This window comes from Galendromus occidentalis, unplaced genomic scaffold (assembly GCF_000255335.2).
Source record: "Galendromus occidentalis unplaced genomic scaffold, Mocc_1.1 scf7180000076723, whole genome shotgun sequence".
Lineage (NCBI taxonomy): Eukaryota > Metazoa > Arthropoda > Arachnida > Mesostigmata > Phytoseiidae > Galendromus > Galendromus occidentalis.
The window spans coordinates 31107-56998 of record NW_003804712.1 but is presented as its reverse complement, the minus strand read 5'-3'; the positions used below and the strand labels follow the sequence as shown (position 1 = coordinate 56998).

General features: G+C 52.0%; 1 protein-coding gene across 1 annotated transcript in view; it reads right to left on the bottom strand.

The window, feature by feature from the left end:
• LOC100901623 (uncharacterized) overlaps nt 1-22295 on the bottom strand; it is a 39963-nt gene extending 17668 nt beyond the window's left edge. The window contains exons 1-2 of the mRNA XM_029110539.1: nt 21475-22295; nt 20263-21359 (exon numbers count right to left, since the gene is read on the bottom strand). Of these exons, the coding sequence (XP_028966372.1) occupies nt 20263-21359; nt 21475-22295 (1918 nt within the window). The remainder of the gene's footprint in view (nt 1-20262; nt 21360-21474) is intronic.
• Between the last annotated feature and the right edge of the window lie 3597 nt (nt 22296-25892).

The following is a 25892-nucleotide window of genomic DNA, read 5'->3' as shown; positions in this document are numbered from 1 at the left end:
GCAGACAGTGTAAGCGAGGCGGTGAAGAGTGAATTACTAGGACGACTGGCGTAGGTGTCCGATGGCTGAGGGAGGCAGCCAGGTCATAGCCGATATGGACGATGGGCTTACGAGTGGGGTGAGAATCTCGATTGCAAAAATCGAGCAAAACTTTTTCCGCCTCGAATCACGACTAAGCGAGTTCAGCTCCTCTGCAACCGCGCTCGCCGAGCAGCGAATTTGCGCAAGAGGTCGGCACGTCCTCCCGTAGTCAATTTCCTGTTCAAGTGTTTGATTTCAACCTGGGCGGTGCTCATCTTCGATTTCGCATAGGAACGGATCTAGAGACCGCTGAGTCGACTGACAGCCGGGTGCACGGCGATGGGGCAACGAGGACCCGGGCAGGGGGGCTGAGCAATCAGAACGACGGACAGACTCACTAAAGATGAAAGCCGGTCTAGAATTGAGAAGGTCATGACTTCTATTGCACGAACGACCTTCGTCATATCGAGAGTTTGAAAGTCCACGATCACCTACAGCTATACGTTCATCAACATCGTCGCCATTCTTCAAAGGAAATTGGAGTCGAGCGAGGAGACAATAGGACGAACGGGATTCCCTCTTGACGAGTAGTCGGCGGGCAAAGTCGGCTGACAAAAGACGTGATATCGAATGCCCAGGAGCAGATTCTCCACTGCTGTTTGTCTCCCAGCTGAATCTTCCCGTCGGAGAAGCTTCCCCGCGAATTCCGGGCGGGAAGCGACGAGCGATTCCTTGCCTCCATTTCGAGGTTTCTGAGTCTAGCTAGAGTTACTCTCTGAGTGATCAAGGAGTTCGGACTGCCTTCGAACGCCCGCCATGCTCTCGCTTTTGCGGTGCTCCCCGGGTTGATTAATTACCTCAAGGACATCTTTCTTTTTTAGTTGGTCCGTTCCACCGATCGGTCGTCCGGTGGTTGATTTAAGGTCCAACCCAAGTCCGCCAGTAAAGTCGAGAAGCAGAGATAGACGAACGAGCTGGGGGTGTAATTAAAACTTATGAAAAATCGACTCGTCTCTGATAAACCCGTTGACAGGAGACAGCGCAGCGGCCGGACGAGGCGACGCTCAGGCCGAATGAAGCTTCAAGAGTTGACCGGTCGGCAGAGCCAGCATCACAAGAGCCCAGGGTCTCCCGACACAGGAGCTCACAAGGACGGTCAAAAACAGGAGTCGGCAGATCCGAGGGAAGAATGGGGAGAACGCTCGTCGACGGCAGGAGAGCTTCAGGGGAGGACACTGTTCCTCAGACCCAGTCACAGGTTCCTGAAGCTTATCGAGGGGCGTTGAGACAATACCAGGAAAGCACACAGTGATTCTGGAGGAGCGACGATGCCTCAGACAGCGGGATCCAAAAGTAGATTGACTAGAACGCAGGAGGATCCCGGTCAGGGAACGAGCTTGGATTCAGCGGCGGGGAGAGAGGAACAAGCTTTCCGAGGCAAATGCAGAAGATAGAAGACCGCAACTAAACGGGTGACGGGCATTCCAGCGACGGCAGCCACATTAAGACGAATCACCTCCAAGCTCAAATGAGAGGGGGGATAAGCACACCCAACTAGCGTTTCAATATCATCGATGCCAATAGCTTTTATGTCAATCAGCTGAACGACGTTGGTTGTCCCGACGGTTGGTTAGTCCGGTGTACACGTAAGTGGGTGAGCAGGCAACCGGCACGCCAACCCGAGAAACTAACGTGACAAGAAAAGAGATTCCGTTAAGCTCTTCAATAGTCGGACCGCACAGCCGACACCGGTACCAACAACAACTACATACGACACTAACGCGGGTACTAGGAAATCGATACAAAGCTATTCGTTCCTTTGTCGATCCGTTCAACAAGATCAAGCGCTTCCTCTCTTGGTGGGTTTTGCTCTCCTGGCTGACCCGGGCACGTAGTCGACACGTTACAGTCAAGGCGCGGCGTCTCTTGGCAGCCACAAAAGAGCGATTCCCTTGAGATGCGATATGTTTGCCGAGCGTCGAGCGGAATTCCACGTCGAAGGTCGACTAAAGAAAACCTTCAACGGTAGATCTAATCTGAGGAAGTTCAGATCAGAACGTCCTAACGCGCGTAAACTCGCCTTGATAACCTGAATGGAAAACAGTGACACTGTGCAGTCTGCCCGTGGACGAGCTAAAAGCTACCTCTGTCGAATGACGGATGTGACAGCGCCGAAGATTTCGAAACAAACGGAGGAAGGCACGAACGCCGCGGGGACCCATGCCAACTGACTGCGATCTGTACGTACATAAGAATGTCGTGTCAGAGGTCCGCTGCTGTGGTTGAAGCCCCGAGACGTACGTAGGAAGCTTGACTTTTTTGTGAGGGACGAAAACGATTTTTCATCCAAAGGGAGAAGGTGGAGGTGTTTTCAGAACTCTGACCCTCTCTCTCCCCCGCTATCGCAGTGCCAGTGCAGGGACGGCCTGCCGGTCGACCGTCCAGCAGCTCATCGGTATATTTTTAGTTTCCACTCTCGCTCGGCAAAGTGAAACATTTCACAAGCTAGCAGGCATCAGCACCCGGAATCAGTCGCTCACCGCCACCGCAGAGAGCAGAGAAAATGGCAAAATGAACACGGTGATGTTCCGCTACGGCGACTTTGGCGGGTGCCGCTGACCCGTGTTCTCATCAGAAATACTACTTGTCTCCGTCACCACCCATGTGTCTATGGCCGCTGTCTTTTCAGGTTTGCTTCCGACGGCTCGTTCAAGAAGCCAGCGTGAGGACTGACGCGCCTGTCTTTTCGTGTCTACCCGGGTCTGAGCGTGTCTGCGGGCTTGTTCTAACAGGAATTACCTACAAGTATTGTAGTTGAGCCTAATTTGGAAGAAGCGCTCGGACACCGCTCATAATCGAATGGAATAATCTGCCCTCCTGAGACGAGGAGAAATCGGCGTGGTATTCGAAGTCGACACCCACACCTTCTCCTTCACACCATTCTCGTCCCTGATGGCATGTCAGAAATATTTCAACTTGACGCCGATGTATCGCACCTTTACTCCCTTCTCTATTAAGCCTGATCATCCACGGAATTCCACAACTGTCAAAAAAGTCCGTCGAACTCACCGCTTCGGAACTCTACTTCCTGCTGACTCCAATCCCTGTCCCGCGCGACCGCGAGGAGCGGACAGAGCGCGCACAGCAGAACAATCTTCATCGTGTTTCCGAATTCATTCACGAAATATTCCGAAAGTTGCACACTCTTTGTCACGTTTCCAAAACTTGGCGCCAAACTCTCAGCTCCACGCCAGCAACGTTCGCCACTGTCACCGGTTTACAGGGGAATCCGCGGGTCTCTGATTAGTCAACGGGTTATTTGGACATCCAATCAACATGTGCGCCAACAAAGACGCTCGTCTATGCCCGCTTCTCCGGCATGAGTAGAAGCCGGTGGTCTGTCGGCGGAGCGTCACGGGGATGAGCTCGCTATGGCACGAACGAACTGGCTACAGATACAGGGGAGAGTCCTGAACAAGGAGGAGGGTATTCAGGGAGAGGGTCCCTCATTGCTTCACAGGTGGCCCCGGGCTTCACGAAGCAAAGTTGCTCAGATACACAAAACATGGTAAACTATTGAGGCGAGTTCGAGGATCGAATCTGAACTCTTTGTTTCTTCGTCTACGGTACAGCCCAAGTGAATGAGTTTTTCGTGACTCCTTCGCAGAGGTTCCTCGCCGAACTCGAAGTCTTCGTGGTATTTTCGTCTTTTTTTGACGAAACAGGGTTCTGGAGACCAGCCATCAATAAAAAACGCTTACACATACGATCACCTCCTGTGTCTCCGACCGTTGAATCATCATTTCGTTCTCCTCCAATTGCAGTGAGATCTGGAGTCTCGGGAGGATCTGGTGGTCGTGACGACGATTACGAATTATCTGGATCGAGACCGACCATGCTTCAAGATTCTCCGTGACCAGATCTTTGCATCAGACTCTCGAGGCGGATACCGTTTCGTCTTCAAGGGAGACGATTTCAAACGAGGACCATTGAAGGAGGAATTCGTCAGGCAATATCACTGTACAATGACTCAGCTCATCCCCCTCTCAGTCGTTCCGATGCGCGTATCCCGGATTTCACATTTCCTTGTGGTTAGAATCTGAATCAGCAGAGTATAAGCACAAGGTCGCGTGAAATCTAATGGACCTCCGACGGTTTGGCAGGGATCCGATTGCTGCCTTCCGGAGCTATGGGGAAAGAGTGATGACTGCATGAAATCTCTGTCTCTCGAATTGGCTGACATTCACAGTTCTGAAGAGCTTTGTAACGTCCCATCGGATCGTGCGATAGGTCGAAGCCTTTCCTGAAGTTCCATTGGAGCCTCGTCTCGAGCCGCCAAAAGTAGATTCTCTTTGATCCATGCAGTGCGCGTCCGTTGAGCCCGCTCGCCTGTTGGTTCACGAGACACTCCCTTCCTCCCGTTGAGTCCATAGCGGAATCCTCGAGCCCCCGAATATTCCCCCATCCATCGCACGAGTGATGCGCTTCGAGTGAATCTGTCAGTTTTTCAATCGCACACTTTCGCTCATCATGGCTTGGGGTCCTTACCTCAGGAGCTCGAATTTGCTCATACCGGGAACTCCACGCGTGACGAGTTATGGCCGCGCAGGGGAGTCGGACATCGGAAGCGTGCCGGGGGCACATCCCCAATTGATCCACGATCCGGAAGTCATCTCCCGTCATGGGCGACTGCCGAGAAAATCCGGTCGATAGAAAGGGTTAGAAATATCCCCTCCGTATGTAATGACTGAGTAAATAAAGCGCGGATGACGTTCAGGGAGGAGAGAGCTCAGCCGCTCTTTCGAAAGAGGTGTAGTTCTGGAAATCATCCATGAATATGTTTTCTTCTGAATGGGGCTTCGGTATTCTCGATTCCCTACGGGGCTTCCAAACGAAGTGATGTCCGCGACCTCTGGGCATGGAGACCATCGAGGATCGACATCTCGAAGCATCAGAATCCCTCTGTGAAACGATCTTTGTTTCCCGAAATTCGAGGGCTTCCGACTCTCTTCCGGGCAGAATGCGTCCTCGCATATCGCGATCAATGACTCGATGAGGTCGGAATTTTTCCTTATAGCGCTGTGATGGTCATTGCTCTGTCGACTTCGAGACCTCGCGTTGGTCTGATGAATACAAAGGATTCGAACGCCTGGAGGAAGGAGAACTTAGCTCCGGACACCCACTGGGATGACGTCATAGGTCGATGTCGAAAAAGGTGCGAAATCGATGACGTTGTTCTCCCTTTTTGTTTTCCATGTGTTTTCTCATGTCACGGTGTCAGGGGATCGACGCGAATCGCGGATGCCTTTCTGCTGAGTGTCGGCTTGTTTTCCATCCCATGACTCTACCCGGAAGTCAGTGTTTCGCCGAATCCATGGAGGTCACCGCTCTGAAAGCTCCCGAAGGGAAAATTCCATAATCATCCTATTCCAGAGAAGAGAACACCGGAGCAGCATTGAACTGCAGGAGGGACGGGCTTCCATCTCAGACACGAGAGTCGTCGCTTCCAGCTCAAATTATAATCTTCCGCTTCTCATCCGCAACAGTTGCATCGAACTCAGAGGAAGCTAAACCTCGCGAGGGATGCAGGCCAAACTCAATCAATTAAGACAGCGCATGCATCGTTGTTGCCGACTGCGACTGTGGAACTGTGGATAAAGTTCTCAGCCACGTACTCGCTTGAGCGCATTTGCTTATCATGGGGCGAACCCACCCGGACCAGCTCGGCGATCGTGAACTCAGCGCCTCTCAACACCTCAAATCAGCAGCGCGAGGATGGATCGTAAATAAAGAGCTCTTTCCGATAATCCACTCCGCATCGTAATCCTCCACGAACGTGCTGCTGCGAACGAACATTACGTACGTCTTATCTCCACGGGCTGAGACATCGTATCGGTTTCGTATTTATAGCTTGTTGCTTCACGGTGAATGAGCTCCGGAGCAGATTGTCGCTGGAAATTCCGCCCGATGTCTGCGCACCCGGAGTCTGGATAACAAGAGAGATTAGAGCCGAACGAGAGCTCTGGAACCTGAAGGAATCGGAGAGGATGATTCAAAGTTTAGCGTCTCACCGCATAGGGCTACAATCTGCGTGCTTGTTAAAGCTGGAAGGTTCCAAGCGCGGCAAATGACTCGTAGCTGTGTGGCTCTGAGATAACATCCTAATGTCTCCTCGTCGCATTGTTGTATAAACTTTTGAGTGGCCATGTCCACTGGCGAGCAGCTATCGCTGCTGGGAAGCCGAGGCGAGAGGTTTGTGCCAGGGAAAAGGGAGGGATTCGGTCGGCCCGGGGTCTCAAATCGAAGGGACGGGGTGTCCGTGGCGGTCCGTCATCCGTTACTGGCCCACATCGGCGGCCTATCGGGAAGCCTGATTCACGCTTGATTTGGTCAATTCTTCGGCGGCCACACGTCATCTACAAAGACGTGTCTTATCGCGAAACTGGCCTACGCTATACTTTCGAAAACGAGTGCGCGAGCGGATGAAGCCGAGAGAGTGAGCGGGAAACTTTTAATTGCGGCTACTCCGGCCACGGCATTCGAGAAGACAACGATGAGAACAATGAACGAAGCCAATGTTCTGAAACCCGATGCCATGTCCGGAATCGATGCTCGGAAACGCACTGAATCGGTTCTCTGGCATCGTCAGCACAGCTAAAGCGTTCAGTTTGCAGCGCCCTATCGATCAGCCGTCTCGCTGTATCATTGGAGCTCAGGGGATCGGGGATTTATTATTGTCGACGGAAAAACCCATCGAGCGATCCGAATGATTCCAAGAGATTCGAGATCAATCGAAACACTCGCAGATTCGGATCATCGGTGTAGTGGGGCCTCGGATCAGGGATAGAATCGGGGACATCGCCGCGCTCGAAAAAAAGATCTCTCACATCATCAATTCGATCCGGATCCCCTCAAAGCTTTCAGCGATGAATCTCATCATGCAGGTGCTGTGTATGCATAATTACAAGTCGTCGTCGACGTTGAGTCTCGCTGACGTACGTACCCGGGCTTGGATATCTGGACAATCTCAACACAGGAGAGCCCCATTCGGAATGGTCATGCGAGGGACACGAGTCCTCACTCTTGCACCGACCAACACGATGGAAGAGAATACACGGCGGAAGAAACACGAGCTACAGATTCCTGTATTCCGAGACATAGCTTCATTTCATATGACTTGATGTGCTTTGATATGACGCAGCACTACCTCATTGAAAGTTAGCGGCGCAACAGCGAGAATTCTGCTCGAATGCCTGTAGACGGGCGCCTTAGAGCAATCATACATAGATCTCGGGAGCATGGCTCGATTCAATCATTGTACCGGCCTTCATCCAGAGCTAGAGTTTATTCGCTGCCCTTTCGAAATTCTCACCGCAAACCCTGGAATGTTCGTGTGATATCAGACGCTTCCGGAGTCATTCTCCGAGCCAAAGCGAATCACGAAAGTTCCATCGGAATAGCCCCATTTCGGATCCCCAGGAGACTTCAAACGGAGAGGACGGGGACTGGTGGGTGTTTTTCCTCATTTGATCAGAGATGATAAGGTCCGGGATACATTGGATGCTCACTTCCCATGCTATGAATCATCCCCATCCGGACTCAACAGACGGCGCAAGCGTAGCGAGCATTGGTTCTCCTCAATGCGAATCCCTCCAAGTTCCGTTGACGGAGATAATTCGAAAGCGGAAGGGTTTATTTGACCCGGATTTCCAATCACCGAAACTTGCACGGAATTTCCGACGCTCGATTCCCTTTTCATCAAATCATGAAACTGAATCCGAATGTGCAAGCGACTCTCTCGGGGAATTTTTCGAATAGGCCGAACCTTACGTCCTGAAATACGACAGCTGACGTGCTGCGAGATGATATAGGGGGCTAACCGAGGAGGCCGAGTCTGTGGAAGCGAGGAGCACCGTGAGACCAATCTGTGCACGGAATCTCGCGATCGCGCCCATGAAGAAAGCGACAAAAGACATTTGACTCCTCGATCAGTACGAATAGCGTCTATGTGACCTATTCTTCGAGCCGAATTATGGCCCCGCTCGGGCAAATCGTGCTTCGTTCGCGAGAAAACTATAGAAGATACGGATTCTAAGGTACGCATTGCTGACTTTCGAGAACACGTTTTCCGAGCTCCGCATCTTAACTCGACACTTCCAAATAACTCCCAAGGTACATGAATATTGACAACTTCTTCGATTCACTCCGAGCTGAAATTCAGAATTTCTCTTTTCAAGTGCGACCTGGATTCCCCATTTATACCCGAGCTGCCAGAATGGGAACGATTCCCAGCGTCAGAACTGCTCCCCAGGCATGAATTCGTGGAGAACGGAAAAGTTCAGAGACACCTTTTTCTCCAAAATAAGGCAGAGATCGAGGAACTCCTTGTCTTCAAATTCACATTCTGGCAGGAGTCAGGATGTCAGGAGCTCGAAGGCGTGAATTCAGGAGGAGCGTTCAAATCGTCCGGATCCCTTCTTCGCAGGCTCGGGTCTTCTGCGAAGAAGCCGACTTGGGCGGATTCCAACATTCATCCACCATTTGCCTTCGCAGATGTTTCTTCTGCACACTAGTCTTTGATCCGACCAATGATGACATCCGACCGCGTTTCGTTCCGATGGATCCTGCCTCGCTCCTTTCAAAGAGACCTCGCATACTCCGCTTCAATCTGGAACTTTGTTCCTTTTCCTTATCGTCTGATCCGAGCTACCGTCTGTGGGAATATTGACGGTGCCGCGGAAGCGAAAAAGAAAGTGAGCATATCCGGAGCGATCAGGTTCGCATCGCTCATGGGGGGCACATTTCAAAATGATTCTGGACTGATGCGGCTGCAATCGCTCCCTCTTCCGCAATCTGCTTCTCCTCCGCTGGTCGTCTGTAGCCGCATCAATTCCTATGAAGATGGAGCCATTTCAACTTTGAGCACGCGCCGACTCATCGGAAGCTCGCCGAGCGCTCGGTACTCACTCACTTACTTTGACTACCGGATCGGTGAGAAACGGTTCGATTTCATGGTGGTGTGCCTTGAAAGTTGTCGCGAAAATAAACTCCGTTCCAAAAATGAAATATAGTGAAGAATCCGCCGCTGAGATCAGGTTTCTCGAGCACTGAAATAAATCAGATTTTTTCGGAGGAGGAATCGCCTCCGTCGACGAGTGCTCCGAGGAAAGTATCTATGAGGAACAAAGGCCAGAGCAATGCAGATCTCGTGTTGGACTTTCCGGAACGACTCTCGGACGAAAGTAGAGGCGAGGCCAGCGCGTGGATTCAATAGGGTCTCGCGAGAGCTCCGATGATTTGATCTGATTTCACTCGTGGGGTCTCCAAAAAAGAACGCGGTTCCGTCTGTTCACTCTCCCGTGCTGTACAATGCGACTCTGCGTTTTTTTCCCGCTGTTTTTTGACCCGTTTCCGCGTTTTTATCCCGGACATATGTTTGAATCAATGACACCAGCAGGGACAGAGCATTTATTTCGCATAAAAATGCACCCTCCTTGCTCTCCTCGTCGAGACCCCTCTGCCAAGTGCTCTCACTCTTGCCTTCCGACTCTGTCCTCCCACCCGCTGCTCGCTCTCGGCAGGCTGTGTGAATCCCATAACTTAGTTACTCAGTCAGTCATTCAGTGTATATCTCTTTTTATGAGTCCTTCCGCGGGAATACAGGGATTTATATTATCGTTTTTGCACAAAGCCTCACGACGCTGATATCTGATTGCTGCGTTCAACTCGATCCGAACAACTCACCGGATAAAGAGCGCCACCAAGAGAGTAGGAGTCGCGGCAGCTCACGCAGGAAGGCTAATAGGCTGTCGGTCGTGTCGTCGGACACAGTCGGCTTAAGTCGCATGGGGACGATCGTTGTCCCCGGTGTCGAGCTTGTCACATTCGGCGTGCCCGGACAGTGTATTCGCTCACACGATGGGTGGTCGACGAGCGGGCTCTCACCCCAAGTCGCCACAGCAAAGAGACTTCCGGAGCTGATTCCGGTCGGTCCGAGTCGTCAAGTCCCGTTTTGTCACGAGTCCTGACTCATGCTCGTTTTTGCAGTGGACACTCGTGGGGTAGTCGGAGACCTCGATCGATCTCGTCGATGCAAGGCCGAGCGATAAAGTCAGAACGAATAATCCAATAAGAAGCAGAGACAGTTACAGAAAGTAGGTCTGCGACACAGCTTCCCTCGTCATTTTGATCGTTTCGGTGAAAGTGATAGTCTCGCTACCCCTTCCGATAACAATCAGGCGTTTCCTATCGCGTGATGTGGCCTCACGAGATCGGAATCTGTAGAGAAACGGAAGACGCGAGAAACTGTTGGAAAAACACGGGAAAGCTTGCGCATCGAGTTTCAATAAATCCGGTCCGTCAGGGTATATTGGCATATCGAGATATCTTTTTATTTTGTGCTGCCGATGTTGTGTGAAATCGCCGTGGCGAGCGTGGAGGCTTTGTTGCACGACCGAACATGCGAGATGCCACCACGTTGCCGGAGGAATTCTACAACTCGGCCAGGGCTGTGCGATGTTATGCCTAAAACGCCAAACGTCACTCGGATGTCGCCGACATATCGCAAGACGGGTCGGAATGCGACACTCTGACGACCGACGGGCTTTCTATCGACGCCACGTCTGTCTCTCGAGGCATCCAATGTGTCTGATCTGCAGTAGAACGCCTCGATTTCCCAGCTGGACTTGCTTCTTAGCCGGAACGGGTCTCGATCTGGCCAACGATTGACCTCTGTTGAGCGCTCGTCGGAACGTTCGCTGTACCTACATATGTTTCGCGCTGGCGAAATCTGTGGAAGTCGCAGGGAAATCCCAGAGTGGGAGGGGGATCGAATCGCAAGATATCCTGGAAGGCAGCCTTCCCTGTCCGCAATCGCTGTCATGGAAGGGCACGTCGTACGCAAAGGGAGCTTCGGATGGTGGAGAGACCCTGTAGGCTCACCGGGGACGCTCCCTCGCGAAATCATTTGCCTAATCTTTCGACTTTCTTTCGAGCTCGTAGACAGCGCCCTTTGGGGGCCAAATCTGAGCCGGTCATTGGAAAGACCTCCTAACCTAAACATCAGGTCTGAAGTGGCTCGTTCGAATGCTCCGAGGAAATGCTACTTGGCATTTATTCCTCTCGGAATCCCTACTGTCTCCCTCCCTCAAACATCGATCGGACGGACTTCCCTTAGGATTCTGCTCGAACGGTCTCATAGCGAAGTGTCTCGGAGACGATCGTGGGGAAAGTGAACACCGCCCCGGGAATCATTTCTCGCACGTGTTCCGGTCTCGTCAGCCGCATTGTCTCCGCACGCTCAAAGTGCGTTAGAAGCGATCGCTTGTCTGAAAGATTTTCATTAGAAATCCAATCGGGTACAATCATCGGGACGAGAGGGAGTTGGGGGGGCGAAATCTCAGCAGACTCCAAACGGACTCGCCGCCTGATGCTGCCGCGCGTCAGAGATTCGAGAAAGAGTTCGGAACTCGCTTAGGAACGCGCCCCCTCGGAAATGGTCATTCCGCTCTCCATCGACAGGAAAACGAGGAGGGAACCCAGTCCCGGAGAAACGATGGTCGAGAAAGCTCGGACGGAACGGGAATGATGGGGAAAGGGGGGGAAGGAACTCACGGCCGAACCGATGATGGAGTCCCAATGAGATATTAGCCCGGCTTCTGGAAGCAGTGGACCCGAGGGAAGAAAAAATCAACAAAAAAAGAGAAGTTTGGAAGTCCGAGGCTGTAACAACGAGCATCGGTCGGAATCGTGAGCGAAGGCTCCCGCGAGAAAATCAAGGAGCGACCAGCGGAGCAAATGTTATTGGCTTCGCGTTGTTGTTAGCGGCGAGAATAGGAGCGGCAAAAGCGACGGACAGGCGGGCCGGCCGCCGAGGAACAGCACCGAGGAAGTTGGCGGCGAGCGCGGGCGTCAGACAATTTCATCGCCGTTCATTGATTTCCAATAGAATAGACGCAAGCTCGCCGGTCAAGCCAGCAGCCAGCGAGCCAGTCAGTCACTCAGCCAGCCCGTCGACGCTCAACGACCGGGGATCAGAGTTGGAAAAATATATTACGCTTCGTTCATGATATATGGACAATTGGCGCCTACAGCGCAAGTCTTGTTCGGCTGCCACTTCCCGATCCAATCCGTTCACCAGTGACGCAAGACCAGCGCGCCCGCGTGCTTGCGCTCGGAAATCGCTCGGGGGACATTCTGAGATTGCAAAGGAATCATACATACAAAACGGGTCAACACTCATCCCTGAAGAATAGAGCTTACGTTGGACGCTCGAGGCGGGGGTGTCCGCCGCCCTGAATTCCACGCATGGACCCATCCCGTTCCCGGTGCCTTCGGACTACGCGGGTTCCGAACTCGGCAAGCGAGAGGCACCTGGTCGGGATCGACCGGAGTCCGCAGAACGTCCGGGTCATGGGAGTTCGACATTTATCGAGTTCCACACTCCGATCCCAATCCCCTTCCTCACCCCGCTCCGGTGAAATCGATTCTGAACAATGCGCTCGTTTAATTTTTCTCAGTTCTTCATGTTCGATCAGATGTCACATCGGCTGGTGGCACCTTGGCTGATGTCCTTCCGAGCCAGCTCGCAGGATCCAATGATTGATTATTATTGCTCCTTGTCGCTGATATGGAGCAACGCCGCGCCGGCTCGATACACCACGTCACAGAGGCTGTTGACACTTCATTTTTCGTTTCGTCGTTTGCTCCCGAAGCTCAAGTCCGGCGGGCGTCGCGCATACAGATTTTCGGAAACTCGATATTCTCAGAAATCGCTCAAGCTCAGAAAATTATAGAGGGTTCCTAGAGGATTCCCAGCATGAGTCTGTCCTAGGTGTCGGTCCTCGGGGATGAAAATCTCGTGATGGGATACCTCGATCGAGGAATTCAAAACGAGTCCCGGATGCGGAGCGAGTTTTCGTCGAATCCAGACGATAATCTGGAGAGTTTTCCATAGTACCCTTGGAACGGATCCCACTCGCGTACAATATGGGACAAATTCACTCGTCAGACGCGCTCGCGGTGTATCTAGAATGGCGGGCTTCTGATCAGTATGAGTTCGGCAGAGCTGCTCCAACAGCTCCAACGGGTCGTTTCCATGAGGGTACGCCATTCGGCCATTCCAGGTTGCGATCTCCAGGACTTCGACCGCCTAACGTGACCAGATCAAGAACTCTTCCGAACGGAACCGCCGTGGCTCGAATATTGAGAACTCGCGAAACCGGAGAGTTCCCGAGATTTTTCCTCGCATTCGCGAAAAGCTTGATTTGGGTTGCCCCTAGCCCGAGAACTCTCAAACGAGGCCGCGGTTCGCTCATCGCTCGCGGAACAGTCACTGGCTGCGAATTGATTTCAAGCGGAAAGTCCCTTGACGAGTTCATCACTTTACATTCGAACGGCTCGAGCCTTCGTTTGAAAGCATCCGCTGTCTGGGTCGATTTCGTAAGGGCCCTGTGTTCCCTGTCGATAGCTCAAAATCAACGGATTCACAGCCCATGAAAAATTATCCTTGTACAATCGTTATGCAACCTAATGAAATATGGATACATCAGAGGATGCCCAACGTCGGCTGCACGGACGTCGCGATGAAATATGCGCATTGCATCATGAAGTGGAGCTTCTCGGGAACGCACAGAGAGCGTAGCACAGGCTTGGAACATCCATGTTTTCACGAGGCGAGCATCTGAGTCAGAAAACGATGAGCATAAACTTCGCAACTATAATCACTTCGGCCCTATTCGCCTTCCGTCTCTCGCGTTCTGCGAAGGTAAATCCTTCTCTGTCATGTCGAACTCGGATGCTCGTCAATCGCGTGAGCATCGCGCGCCTCAGCGGCTTCCCCGGGAGCATCCGAGAGAGGATTGCCGTTTTTCCCCTTTTGTCAATGTTAACGGTCTTGTTTGTGCTTTCTGTTGTTTCGACACCGTGTCTAACAGGAGGATCCAATCTTGCGTCTCTGACGTGGGGATCGCTCCCGAGTCCGATTTGACGTCCGACAAAACTTTCCCCTCTTCCGCTGGAGAAATCGATCACATATCAGGAGGGCGAACCGGCTTCGCTGCTCTGTCGGCTGGCTCGTCCGCCTGCTGGTCAGCTCGTCTGCCTGTTCGTTCGCCTGTTTGTTGCAAGTTTGGACGGAGGGTCAGAGCGCCCAGACTGACTGGCTGACTGACCGGTCGACCGGTCCGCTAGCGAGCAGAAGCCGCGCATTTATCAAACTCACCCCGAAACGAGGGGCCTTCACCACAACACCGACGGATGGCCGAGAGCAACAACGTCGACCGTATTTCTGCAACGTTCCAGACGGGTCACCAGAAGGAACGAGGTCATTCGATAGAGAGTCAGCGTTCGCATGGATCGCACCCTCGAAAGATTCCTACTCCAGCACGACGCCGACGTCTCCGTCCGCTTCGACGAGGGAATCACCTCACCTCCTCTCATGTCGAGCGTTTCCGGACCAACGGCTGAGGCCGTGCGATGACGCGATCGGATGGAAAAAAGCTCCGACTGAAGCTTCCGGATCGGGAATATCCCTCTTGCCCCTCACTCAGGGACCAATGAGTTGGATGGATTCGAGCGATTCTGCTCCTTCTTCGAGACATAACGATGTTGCGGAGTTCCGGAAGCGATCTATCAAGAGGATTTGTGTTCATGAGGAACAAACATTCGCGCCCTTGAGATGAGCTCAGCGGCTTCAGTGATCCAGCGTTCATCAATAAACCTGCGAGCGAGGATCTTCCGGAGGGTGGAGAGAGTTCCGTGAAGAACTAAACCCCTCGAAATGAGGATCGGACACGGGACGGACTCCGGGGCCGCTCGTTCGGGGAAAGTGGCAGCAAATTCACTGTACGTCGAAGCTGCCGGAGCATGTGTACTGTAAATTTCGATCGCTGTTGTCAGAACATTCGTACGTTACGGAGCAGATTGATTTGCTGAAACCTCCAAATCGGCCGTGGCAGTGGTCGGGTTTTTGCCCTGTCCAGCACCCCGAATGCGCGTCGCGAATGCTTTAAGGAATAAAAAGCGTTAGAGCAAGGGATGCGTGGTCGCGATTCCGGTGAGCTCTGATCCTGACGGAATAAGAAGAGCCGAAATATCCGATATCAACAAAGTAGTTCGACGAGTTTTCACTATAAATGCCCATTCCAATTATCAACATGCTCCTGGTAAACCGAGACGCAATCATGAATTTTGTTCCTGCGACGCTCTCGGAGCCGTATTGAGATTCCTATCCAATTAATTCGTGTTCTCCCTATTCATCACTCGAGGGTGAGGGGGCGGGTTCCCGGGTCAGTCCGATCCCTGTTCTTTCTCGAATTTCACCCGTTCACGTGTCTTTCCTCCCCGAGACGAATCTCTCGAATTCCTCTTCGTCCCCTGCAACTCTTCCATTCGACTCGAGCTCCTTCTTGCCCATCACCCCCTCCGTAATCTTGTTCCTCTCGTGTTTCTCCCGTTGCCGACCTACCTTGCTCCCTCCGTGAACTTCCCCCAAGCATTCTCCTTCATCTCCTGATCTTTTTTTCTCGCTCCGTCTGGCTCACCCCGCTTGTGGATCCCTCTCCCCGAATCTTTTTGGTCTTTCTCCAGCTAGCTGCTCTCTGGCCGGCATGCACGCAACAGCAGCGGCGGCTGCGTCGGCAACAGCGGGAGCATCAGGTTAGACGCGGGCGAAGGGGAATTGGGGGGATGACGAGTGAAGGGGGAATCGCAATTAGATTTTTTGCTATTCCACGGCGACGTTACACAACGGATCCATTCGAATGTATGCGCGTCTCGGCGTTGGTTCCTTCGTCTCTTGCGATGTTTGCTCGTCTGCGCACATTCGTTCGCTCTGCATGGCATCCTGTCTCTTACAGTTCGCAAGTGTTCCTGAACAGCGGGCGATCATCATCGTCGACGGAGGAGAGCGCTCGATTGTTCGATCGCTACCTACTAATCATGGATTCACTGGCCCGCTCCCTAGAATGGATTGCTCATTTGCTCGTATCGAATCATTCTTATGTCGCGATACCGCTCTACGCGGACGATAATTCCGGAGCTTCTCCTGTCGATCGATGGGAAAAATCGAATCAACGCGGAATCATTCGGAAGCTCGGAAAAAAATTCTGCGCGGATCACGGAGACGTGGGATGAGGAAATCCTCAGCGAGTTGTATCCGGAACACTCGAATTCGATTCGCAATGGAGGGTCTCGCTTTCGCTTCAATTTCAGCTATTGATGGCGAACTCATGTTACGGCGAGCGTATCTCGTCAGCCTGGTGAATGGAAGCGTATTCTGGAGGAGAAGCGTAAAGAAAGATTGCCGGTCCGGCAACACCTGCAGCAGATGAATGCAGCCGCCGTCCAAGCAAGCGAGCGAGCGAGCGGGGTGGAGAAGCGAGCGAGCGAGCGGGGTGGAGAAGCGAGCGGGCGAGCGAGCGAACCGCCCGAGCCCAAGACGGATCTGAGCCGGCCAACTGAAAGACGAAACGCAAAAGCCAACCGCCCGCGAAGATGGATTGCGCAGGGAATGAGCAAAGAGCGCACCCTTCCAATGTTGAATGCAAAGCCGCGTCCTAGCCGTACAGACGGACGGCGAGCGACCGTCCGTCCGGGTGTTCAGTCGGTCGAGTTGGCGAGCGGACGATCGGAAAGCGGGCGGGCGGATGAGTGGGCAAGCGACCATCCGTTCGCCCGCCACCTACTTACAGGGTGCCCGCTGACCAAACGGCGGCCAATATTCTCTGTCGCTCGGTGCAACCGGAGGAAAAGCGTACGATTCTTTGACCACCTGTCGCTGGGACATCACGGTCTGCCATTGAATCGCTCCGAACATGGTCGGACTTTTGGTCAACCGCGCTGGTCCGCTACCGGAATGGCGAGCCACGAAGTCGAGCGGATCAAAAATGAGCCAGATCCTGAACGGGACTGGAACTTCTGTTTTCACGCATGTTTTGACTGGAGAAACAAAAATATTCCTCTGCTCCGTCTTTCCCCATCGACCTTTTCCATTCGGCTCCGCGGAGGACTTCCTCCTCTGGAAAGCCAAGATTCGTCCTCCGAGACCGAGGTACGAGCCTAATGTGCTTTAAGGGGAACGTGCTCCGACTCATGAAAAAACACGTTACACGCAATTACAGCCACGGAGACCGATGAAAAAGAGCTGTAGATCCGGTTAAGCAAGAGCGTTGCCACCAGTCCATAGATCATGGTGGCCTGCTCGGTTCTTTTCAGTCCCCCTCAATGGCAATGTGTATTTATGCTCTGTGGGTGGTACTGAGGGTTTTCCCTCTGCTTGCCTTCTTGCTTGCATTGCGTGCTTCGACAGCTTCCAGTAGACAAGCGGGCGCCCGCGTCATACATCGTGGACAGTGACAGCATTAGTGACATATCTTCAAGCCATAATATAGGTGGCTTGTAATTACGTTATTGATAATCCTCTCTATTGGCGAGTCGTCGAGCAGGACAAACGAGCTCCTCTCCGTCAGTGTAGGTGCGCGAGCTTTTTGCCCTGCGTCAGTGCTCATATCCGGCCGTATCGCATTTTTATTACATGAGTAGTAGGCGTATCGCTGCCGTGAAGATCGACATTCAGAGTTGATCAGTCTACTTGCGTAGCGGCTTGTCACGCAAGCGGAAATTGAGTATATCCTCGGGAAAGGGAAGACATTTCCGTCTGGTGTGTATTTGACGCGAGATCGATTTGGAGAGTCGACAGCACTCGGATCGTTTTGGAATCCCAAGCAGAGAACGGATGATCAAGCCGCGTCTCTAATGTCGGAGTCGCATTGGTCCTGTAGGAATGCAATGAGTTCCTGCAACTCTGTCTTCGCGAGTACTGAACTCTGTTAGCTCGTGATAACAGCTTCAAACGAATGCTACTTTAAGAGTTTGTGATTCTGTTCCATTTTCCATGGACGAAACCTCGCACAGGCTCGTTGTCCCTTGGCTTTAGAATTCTAGAAAGCTCCACAGGAAGATACATTTAGGAGTGCCTGTACTGCGGGGGACATGCGGGAAATCCGAGGTCAAAAATATATGGACTACTCCTCCTCGAACGAAGTACCAAGATCCTCCGATGGCCCATCCCACACGGTCTGAGTGACTGGCTCGGTGGGTCGGCAAATCTGTGCCATGTGGTTCCGGTGCTAAATCGCTCTAGATTTCGGTCTGTCGCTGGCAGGGATACACGTTTCGGACAGATAATTACTATTAGTCACGAATATTCCGACGCACATGCTCCGAATTTAAATTAGCTGCCTACGGTCGGGACATATGAGCGAGCTCGCCTTTCAAGGTGAGCTAATGGGGCTCGGATTCGTCGGTCCCTCCCGAAAATCATAGCGGCCGGTGCGGGATGCTTTTCTTGTGGAACTCCTTCTTTTGGTTCCGGTGTCTGTTGACCCTCACTCCATCGGAAGCGGGAATCGTGGAACTCCACGATTTCTTGATTCCCTTGAAGCTTCGCAAAAGATAGCGGTCGTATGCGCAGTCCTTGTACGTTACCCGTACTGTATACTTTCATGGTTGACTGCCAACCCGTGGTAACTGAGAACGATGCAGCGTGGATGTTGAATTTCGCTGCTCGAATCACCGGCCAAGCCAGCCCAGAGCGATTGGAGTTTGAAATATCCGCGTCTTCTGCTAATATCTTGATGGGACGATATCATCACGTATCCGCGACTTCCTCCAAAACTTACAGGGCTCGGTCTATTCCGATGGTGAGGGAGGCTCTCCTGTGGGAATGCTGAACTCAAGGAGGAGTTCAGCTGGGTACACATTGGAGCATTGCGCGGAGTTGGCTGCACAAACGTTCGGCAATCGGCGCCTATCTTCGAGGATGAAAAATGTGTCCCGAAAGCAGAGCTTCTCGTGTGGGATCTTCCGCTAGGAAAAGTGTTGGTATTTACCAGTCGGCTCCGGCCCGTCACCGATGCTCAAATGCAGACTCGATCATTGTATCACAACACATGGTATAATATTGTGATATAGTGAAACCTTGGGATGACGAGCCTTGCGGGACCAGAAAGATGTGTTCGTTGTAATAAGTGTTCGCTGTAAGAATGTTTTCTGCCATTATCTCTATGGCATCCCAGCCAAGTAGAGGGGGGAAGAAGTTCTACTGAAAATTCGTTGAAACGGGACTTCACTGTATTATCCATTTCGATATTGAGAAAAACTCCCTCTCTCAAGCATAGGTGCAATGCCGACACGGTGATCGATTTTTCTGTTTTCCAGATGCGTTCTTGCATTGTGCTCCCGAGCGGCTTCTCCCGAGGATTCTCTCTATCATCACAATTTGAACCAAGCGAATACACGAGACTTTTTGGGAGAGGGTCGGAACGTGTTCCTCATGCGGCTGAGAACCGAAAATAGCGAAGCGCTCCCATACTTTAGCATTACTTACAGAAGTCTTGGTGGCAGGAGGGCTCTCCTCGGGGTCCGGAAGGTCGGTGGAAATAATTTAGGTATGATCCTCCGCCACACAGCTCGACGTAGCCTGCAAGATTATCGACCAGGCTGAACACGTCAGAATCCCTCTCTATACTGAGAGGGCTTGTTCAATGAAAAACAGGGAAATCTTCTTTGTCTGGCGAAGTCACCGACCTGTTCTCTCGGAATGAATTCGCAAAGGGGGTCGAAGACTTCCGAGGGGGTCCTGCGCGGGGAAGAAATCGGGAAGCGCTGCCGTAGACGGTTCGGGAGCCGAAGCGGAGTTGGCACGCTTGCGAAAACTGTACTAGAAACGGAGCAGGTCGTGATTTCTATCCCCGAGTAAGGCATTCAGATCGGCGTCGCACAGTGGTCCAGAATCGGCAAAAAAAAGTTCGCCACCGAATGCTTCCAAAACGATTTCTCAGCATAGGTCTCGATGCCCGGACTCCATTTTGGGTCTCGGAGGCTGCGCGTTTTGTGCGCGGAGCATTCTAATGGCGATGTTCTCTGACGGGAATTCATCCCAGAATATGGTTGTCCGAATGAAAGGAGAATCATTCCCCGAAGTGAAAAGGAAGAAAAGGAAGAAAAAACAAAGAAAAAAGAAAGAAAAGAGAAGAAAGAAAGAAAGAAAGAAAAAGAAAATGGATTTTCCGAGCTAGGCGTCCTGGGGAGCCCTGATCGGTCCTCTTTGGACGCTAGAGATTAGATCGGCCATCTCGGGCTGAGTCTCCACTAGAGAAATCATTTTCGATTTTATTATCCATCAGAAATCGTATATGCTTGAATATATCACATTACGGGCTTAGAGATCCCCGTCCTCACAATCCGCGGAATCTGCTACGCTCTCGGACTCTGCTACGCTCTCGGAATCCTCGAAACCCCTCAAGTCCTCACAGTCCTCAACATCCTCTGAATCCTGATCATCATCGGAGTCCTCGACGATTGCAGATTCGCTGGGCTCCAATAGGAATTCCAAAACGTTTGGATTCAGTCGGTGTTGAGGTTCTCGACGCGGTGAACGAGCATTGTTAACGCAAGGATCGGATTTCGCCAACATGTAGTGGAGAACATCCTCATTCGTGGCCGTTCGGCTGCATTTGCGTGAGTGTGACTCTCGCACTCGACGATATACCTTGTTCAGGCCTTCCTGCGCTTCCTCGTTAAGTGCACCCAGAGGCACAGGGGCTGCCGCGATGACTGAGCTGCTGTGCACAAGAACTTTGTGCAGAGAATTGCTCATCGGGTACCACGGGAACAAGTCCACGTATATCCTAGCTGTATCACGGCAATATGAAGAGAATTTCTCTACATTCACCTTGCTGTTGCAGTTTATCGTGTCTAGGATTGTACCCAATCTCTGAATCAAATCCAGGGGCAGCCCCGTGATCTCGGCCGATAGTTCAGCATGCCCGAAGAACCGCCTCGACGTGTTTCCATCATTTGACGTACCGAAGCCCTGTTTCACTTTGTCGATGATCAAGCCAAGACGCGCCTTGAAGGCTCTTCGTATATCCGCCTTGATAGCGTTACACTGAGGTCTCAAAGCTGTCGGTATACCCCATAGCTCGAATTGCCGATTATAGGCTATTTTAAGGAGGTTTTCCATGACCTTAATCCTGGCGTGCAAAGGCGATAGGGGTATATGCGAAGGCGGCAAATGACTCGGTTTCGCATATATTGAGTCCAATGAGTTCATTTCAGGTGGCTTGGCTTTGCAAATTACGCACTGAGCCATGTAAGGCACTTCATTGATGATCTGGATAATCTTGCCGTCGATCATTGATAGGATCATTTTGAAGTCCACTGAGAAAGTTGATCCTCTCACCGTTACCACGAATGTTTCGAGGTCCGATATCTCTTCTTCGACTCGAGCTACGTGTGCTCTGATCACTTCCGGTGTCTCCTTCGTCAGCTCGAATCTAAGGGGTCGACAATAGTTCGTAGATGAAGGCTTGGGATTGTTCCAGAAGATAACCGTTTCCTCAGAAGTCTTGCTGAGTCGGAGAGAGGTCGCAGAAAGATAAATAGATTAACCGTCCGAAAAGAGAATCACACAAGGACGCCTGTTTGTACTCCGAGTGTCCAGACGATCCATCGCAACCCCATTTTGACAAGAAAGTCAAGTGCTCCTCCAACAGGTTGAATTCTGGCTCCGGTAGCGAGCTTAGTAATCGCTTCACAGAGTGCTCAAGGAGATCCTTCAGCGGGACGGAAGCGTGCTTCTCTGTTGCCTCGATGTTGGTCGGATAGCATTGTTTCTTCTCAGTCAACACCTTGTTGTATGCAGGGAAAGCATCAAAACCAAGCTCTCTCCTCAATTCAAGTCTCAGATCTATGTATAGTTCCTTCGCTATGTTCAGATCGAGCAAGAGTTGTAGAGCCATCAGGGGATTGACGCTGGGTATAAGTTTTGCTCGTCGCAGTAGCTCGGGGTCGATATCCTCTCTTGTTTCTAGGATCTTCCTGCGTTGGCCCCGATCGCTAGATTCACTGAAACTCTTCCGAGGACGACCGCGAACAGATTCTGGGGTAGATGGTTGCGAGAGGTTATATCCGGCATCAGATGAGCCTTCGCCACGATTTCCCGCCTCACGAGTCACTTTGAAGGTATTTGCTAACCACTCCTGATTACTCCCTGCGTCGAAAAAACGTTTCGCGTGCCTGTTTGCGGCCGCCCATTTTCCAGCGAGCTTCCTCAAGAAGAACTGGTCCATGTAATCCCAGAGGGCCTGCGATTGGTCTCCATTCAGGGTTGGGAATCGCGCTCCGAGAGCTTGCCGTATCCTCGCCCTATCTCTGCTGTGTTCTAATGCGAACTCGGCGAGCTCACGGTTTGAGATTTCTCGAACATCCATCACTCCTTGGGGACGAATCCTCCTCGTATCACCAAACCTGCGACCACGGTGGTCAGGGACACACTCCGTGATTCCAGAGCATGAGAGTCTCGCCCGGAAGGGAAACCGATCCTGGGCGGAGACTCGTACCGCTCAAGAATGGTGGAAGACTTGGAGGCTGGAACCCCTGATCACAGTTTCTGGGGATAATCGGCTGGAAACTAGCTCGAAGGCTTTGATCACGTAGCAAAAAGCAGAGTAGTAGTAGGGAGTTCCGCACACAGAGCTCGTAGCGCATCCATGTCCAAGCGTTGGTTGCTGAAATACGGCTCCGGTGGAGAGACAGAGAGCGTTCTTCAGAGAGGATGCTCGATTGAGTCGGTGATTTGACTTACAACCCCGAAATGCAAGTACCCAAATGGAGCCACATGTCGCATCAAACTCTTCAAACAGATGTAGAAGTTTTCTTTGGACTTGACGGATCATGTGGTGCCGAAATGACGGGGTGCAGACATCAAAGGCTAATCGCCTTTGTTGTTCGGGTGAGTTCAAAGCTTCAGCGCTTCAATATAGATCTCTTTCAGAGTCGCGAAATCGGAAATGATTTCTCTAGTGGAGACTCAGCCCGAGATGGCCGATCTAATCTCTAGCGTCCAAAGAGGACCGATCAGGGCTCCCCAGGACGCCTAGCTCGGGAAATCCATTTTTTTTCTTCTTTTCTTTCCTTTTTCTTTCTTCTTTTCTTTCTTTTTTCTTTGTTTTTTCTTCCTTTTTCTTCCTTTTCACTTCGGGGAATGATTCTCCTTTCATTCGGACAACCATATTCTGGGATGAATTCCCGTCAGAGAACATCGCCATTAGAATGCTCCGCGCACAAACGCGCAGCCTCCGAGACCCAAAATGGAGTCCGGGCATCGAGACCTATGCTGAGAAATCGTTTTGGAAGCATTCGGTGGCGAACTTTTTTTTTTGCCGATTCTGGACCACTGTGCGTCGTGGACGAGGGAGCGAAATCGTTCATAATGAGGACACCCCTTGTTTTATTCTCCTATTTTTGATCTCGTAGCACCTCGTTGTCGCGGGCCCGGATATAGCGGACACCCGGCCACACCGATTTCTCGCTCCCGGATCAGACTATGGTCTCGTCAATGTTGAGTGGCTCGGTTATAGCGGACCCTCTAGCGGACGTTTGGATTTAACGGACTGATTTCCAGGTCTAGGCCCCAAACCATCCAGTGCTAATCGAATCCCGCAAACTGGACCTATTCTTGCGAGTAGGAAACTCCGAAGCGAAACCGTTCCGACAGGTCCCTCCAAGCCCATTGAAGAATTCCCCTCTTCATGTTTGACTGTGGTTGTGACCGGGCACCCAGGTCGACTCGCGGATCGGAGGAGCGGAGCTCGCTCGCGGCGCCCTCGCAGACGAGCATCGGGCCGCCAGCAGCACTTTTCCAGAGAACAGATATCAGCGTGAAGATCGCAGCCTGGTCGTTCCGTTTTTTTATTCATGGTCAGCAGCATCCGCAGGGGAGAGAAGCAACGGGGATGGGACATAGTAAGTAGGAGGGCGGCATGGCCTCGAACGGAGCCGTATTGAAGGAGCGGGCAAATGGCTTTTCCCCATGCTCCTCAGCACGAGGAGCCATCCGAATATTTGCGCGCCATCTGCGTCACGCGAGAGCGCGAGGCTATACGAGTGGCTGCTGCTGCCGCTGCTGCAACTCACTGACTCCGATTGGAGATACGGCGACGAGCCGAGAAGACCAGGCATTATAAAACGTTTTTATGGGATTTCCGTTATTCGATTTGACGTCGGGGAAATCGCTCTCATTATCCTCGGGAAAATCAGTGCAGATCGGAGAAGATCCGAATTTCTAAATGAAACACAACGCTTGAGGCCGTGAAGTTACCCCTGGAACCGTGTGGCGTCACATCGGGTCCGGAGGGATGGCAGTCTTCCCGGGGAATTCGGTTCTGTCGTACGACACCTTACTCTCATCGAAATCGATTGAGTCCGGTGAGAGTACGGGGGTGGGAACAGGGCGGGAGGCTCCCCGCGCTCTTTCAAACTAATAACTTCATCAAGCAAATGAAGAAGAGCAACAACTTGTGGCCAGTCCAGCCGGGAGCCACTCGGGGTAGCGGCGGAACAGCGCCTGATTAATGATCATCCCCGCCCGGTACTTCCACACAGAGAGCAGCCCCCAATGGCATCTCAAAGTCTCCGCACAGCTTTTCATTCAGCGGAGCTGGGGAGCAGGACCCCAGGAGGACAGCATCGTAGCTCTTCCTTTCCCTCTTCCCTCGTCGTCATCGTCGTCACCGTTCTCACCCCTTGGATTTTCTGTTCCTACTCGTCGAAGTCCCCCAGGATGGACCTGGTCACGTTCCTAGATTTCCTTAATAGATATAAACTTACGAAGCCGATGGAGCGATTGGAATGCTTGAGGAACTAGGTACAGTCTGTCCCGGGAGGCATAATACGACGATCGCGCTCAATGGATGCGCCTCTTGATTGACTTTACACTGAGAGGTCCCCTCATTCAGGTACCAATATCCGACCCGGCGGGCTGAAATCGGAGTTCTTCCCTCTCCCTCCTCGCTCACCAATTTTTACGTTCAGCGATTCTCGCTCGGAGCGAGGATCGCAGTCGAGTCCGCTCGATTGCGAAGATCTATTCCACGGACATCGAGAGCTTCAGCCATGTTGCAATCTCCTGCAATCTATTGTATATTCCTTGCCATTCTCGAACCTGTACTCGTGGTCCGCTGGAATGAGCAACGGATCGCGGAGCTACGAGAATTCCGGATAGAAGCTGCTTACAGATCCTTCGGCAACGTTTTGGACCTCGTTTGAGGGTTACATATCAAACACAGGTCTTGATTTGATCTGGAGCTCCGAATGAGGCCACTCCTGCTTGGGGGAGCTCGAATCGCCGAAGCCGCATCAGGGATCAGGAGAAGTCCATCATTGTTGCGAATTCCCTCCCGAATGGTAGAGGACCGAGGCTATGCTTTGTCTGTAGTGGACGAGTTGAGGGAGATGCGGCTCCGTTTTCAGACTGCGCCAGCGTTCCAGGATGGAATTCTGAAGTCCGCCGATGTTTCTGGTGACAAAATCAGATTCGGAGGTAGGGCATCTACGCGAGTCTGTGCCCGATACAGCGTCCCTTGGTCTCCATCGGAACACGAATGGTCCGAATGCTTCCGAGTTGATTCATTGTGGCGATACACGACTATGCTATAACCGTATAACCTGTACTTGATCTTGAACTATCTATACAATAGCTATACATACTTGAATAATAATAAACTAGTCGTGACTCATGAGAGGAATCCGGGAAACATGGTCATATCGCATGGAACCGAAGTCGAATACTTAGTTCATCATACGAAAGAGTCAAGATATCGCTTGAGATGTCTTTCGAGTAGGAGTCGTAATCAGTGAATACATTAGTCCGGCCAGTGGAGCGTCGGTGAATGATTTGGAAGCGGCTTGATATATTCCGAAAGATTGTACGCAAGGACCTCCATGTCACCCTGACTCACTGCCGGACATGAAGTCACTTCGCTCGTTCCTTCGACCGTCCGTGAGTCGGTCAGATGGCTCGCCTAGGC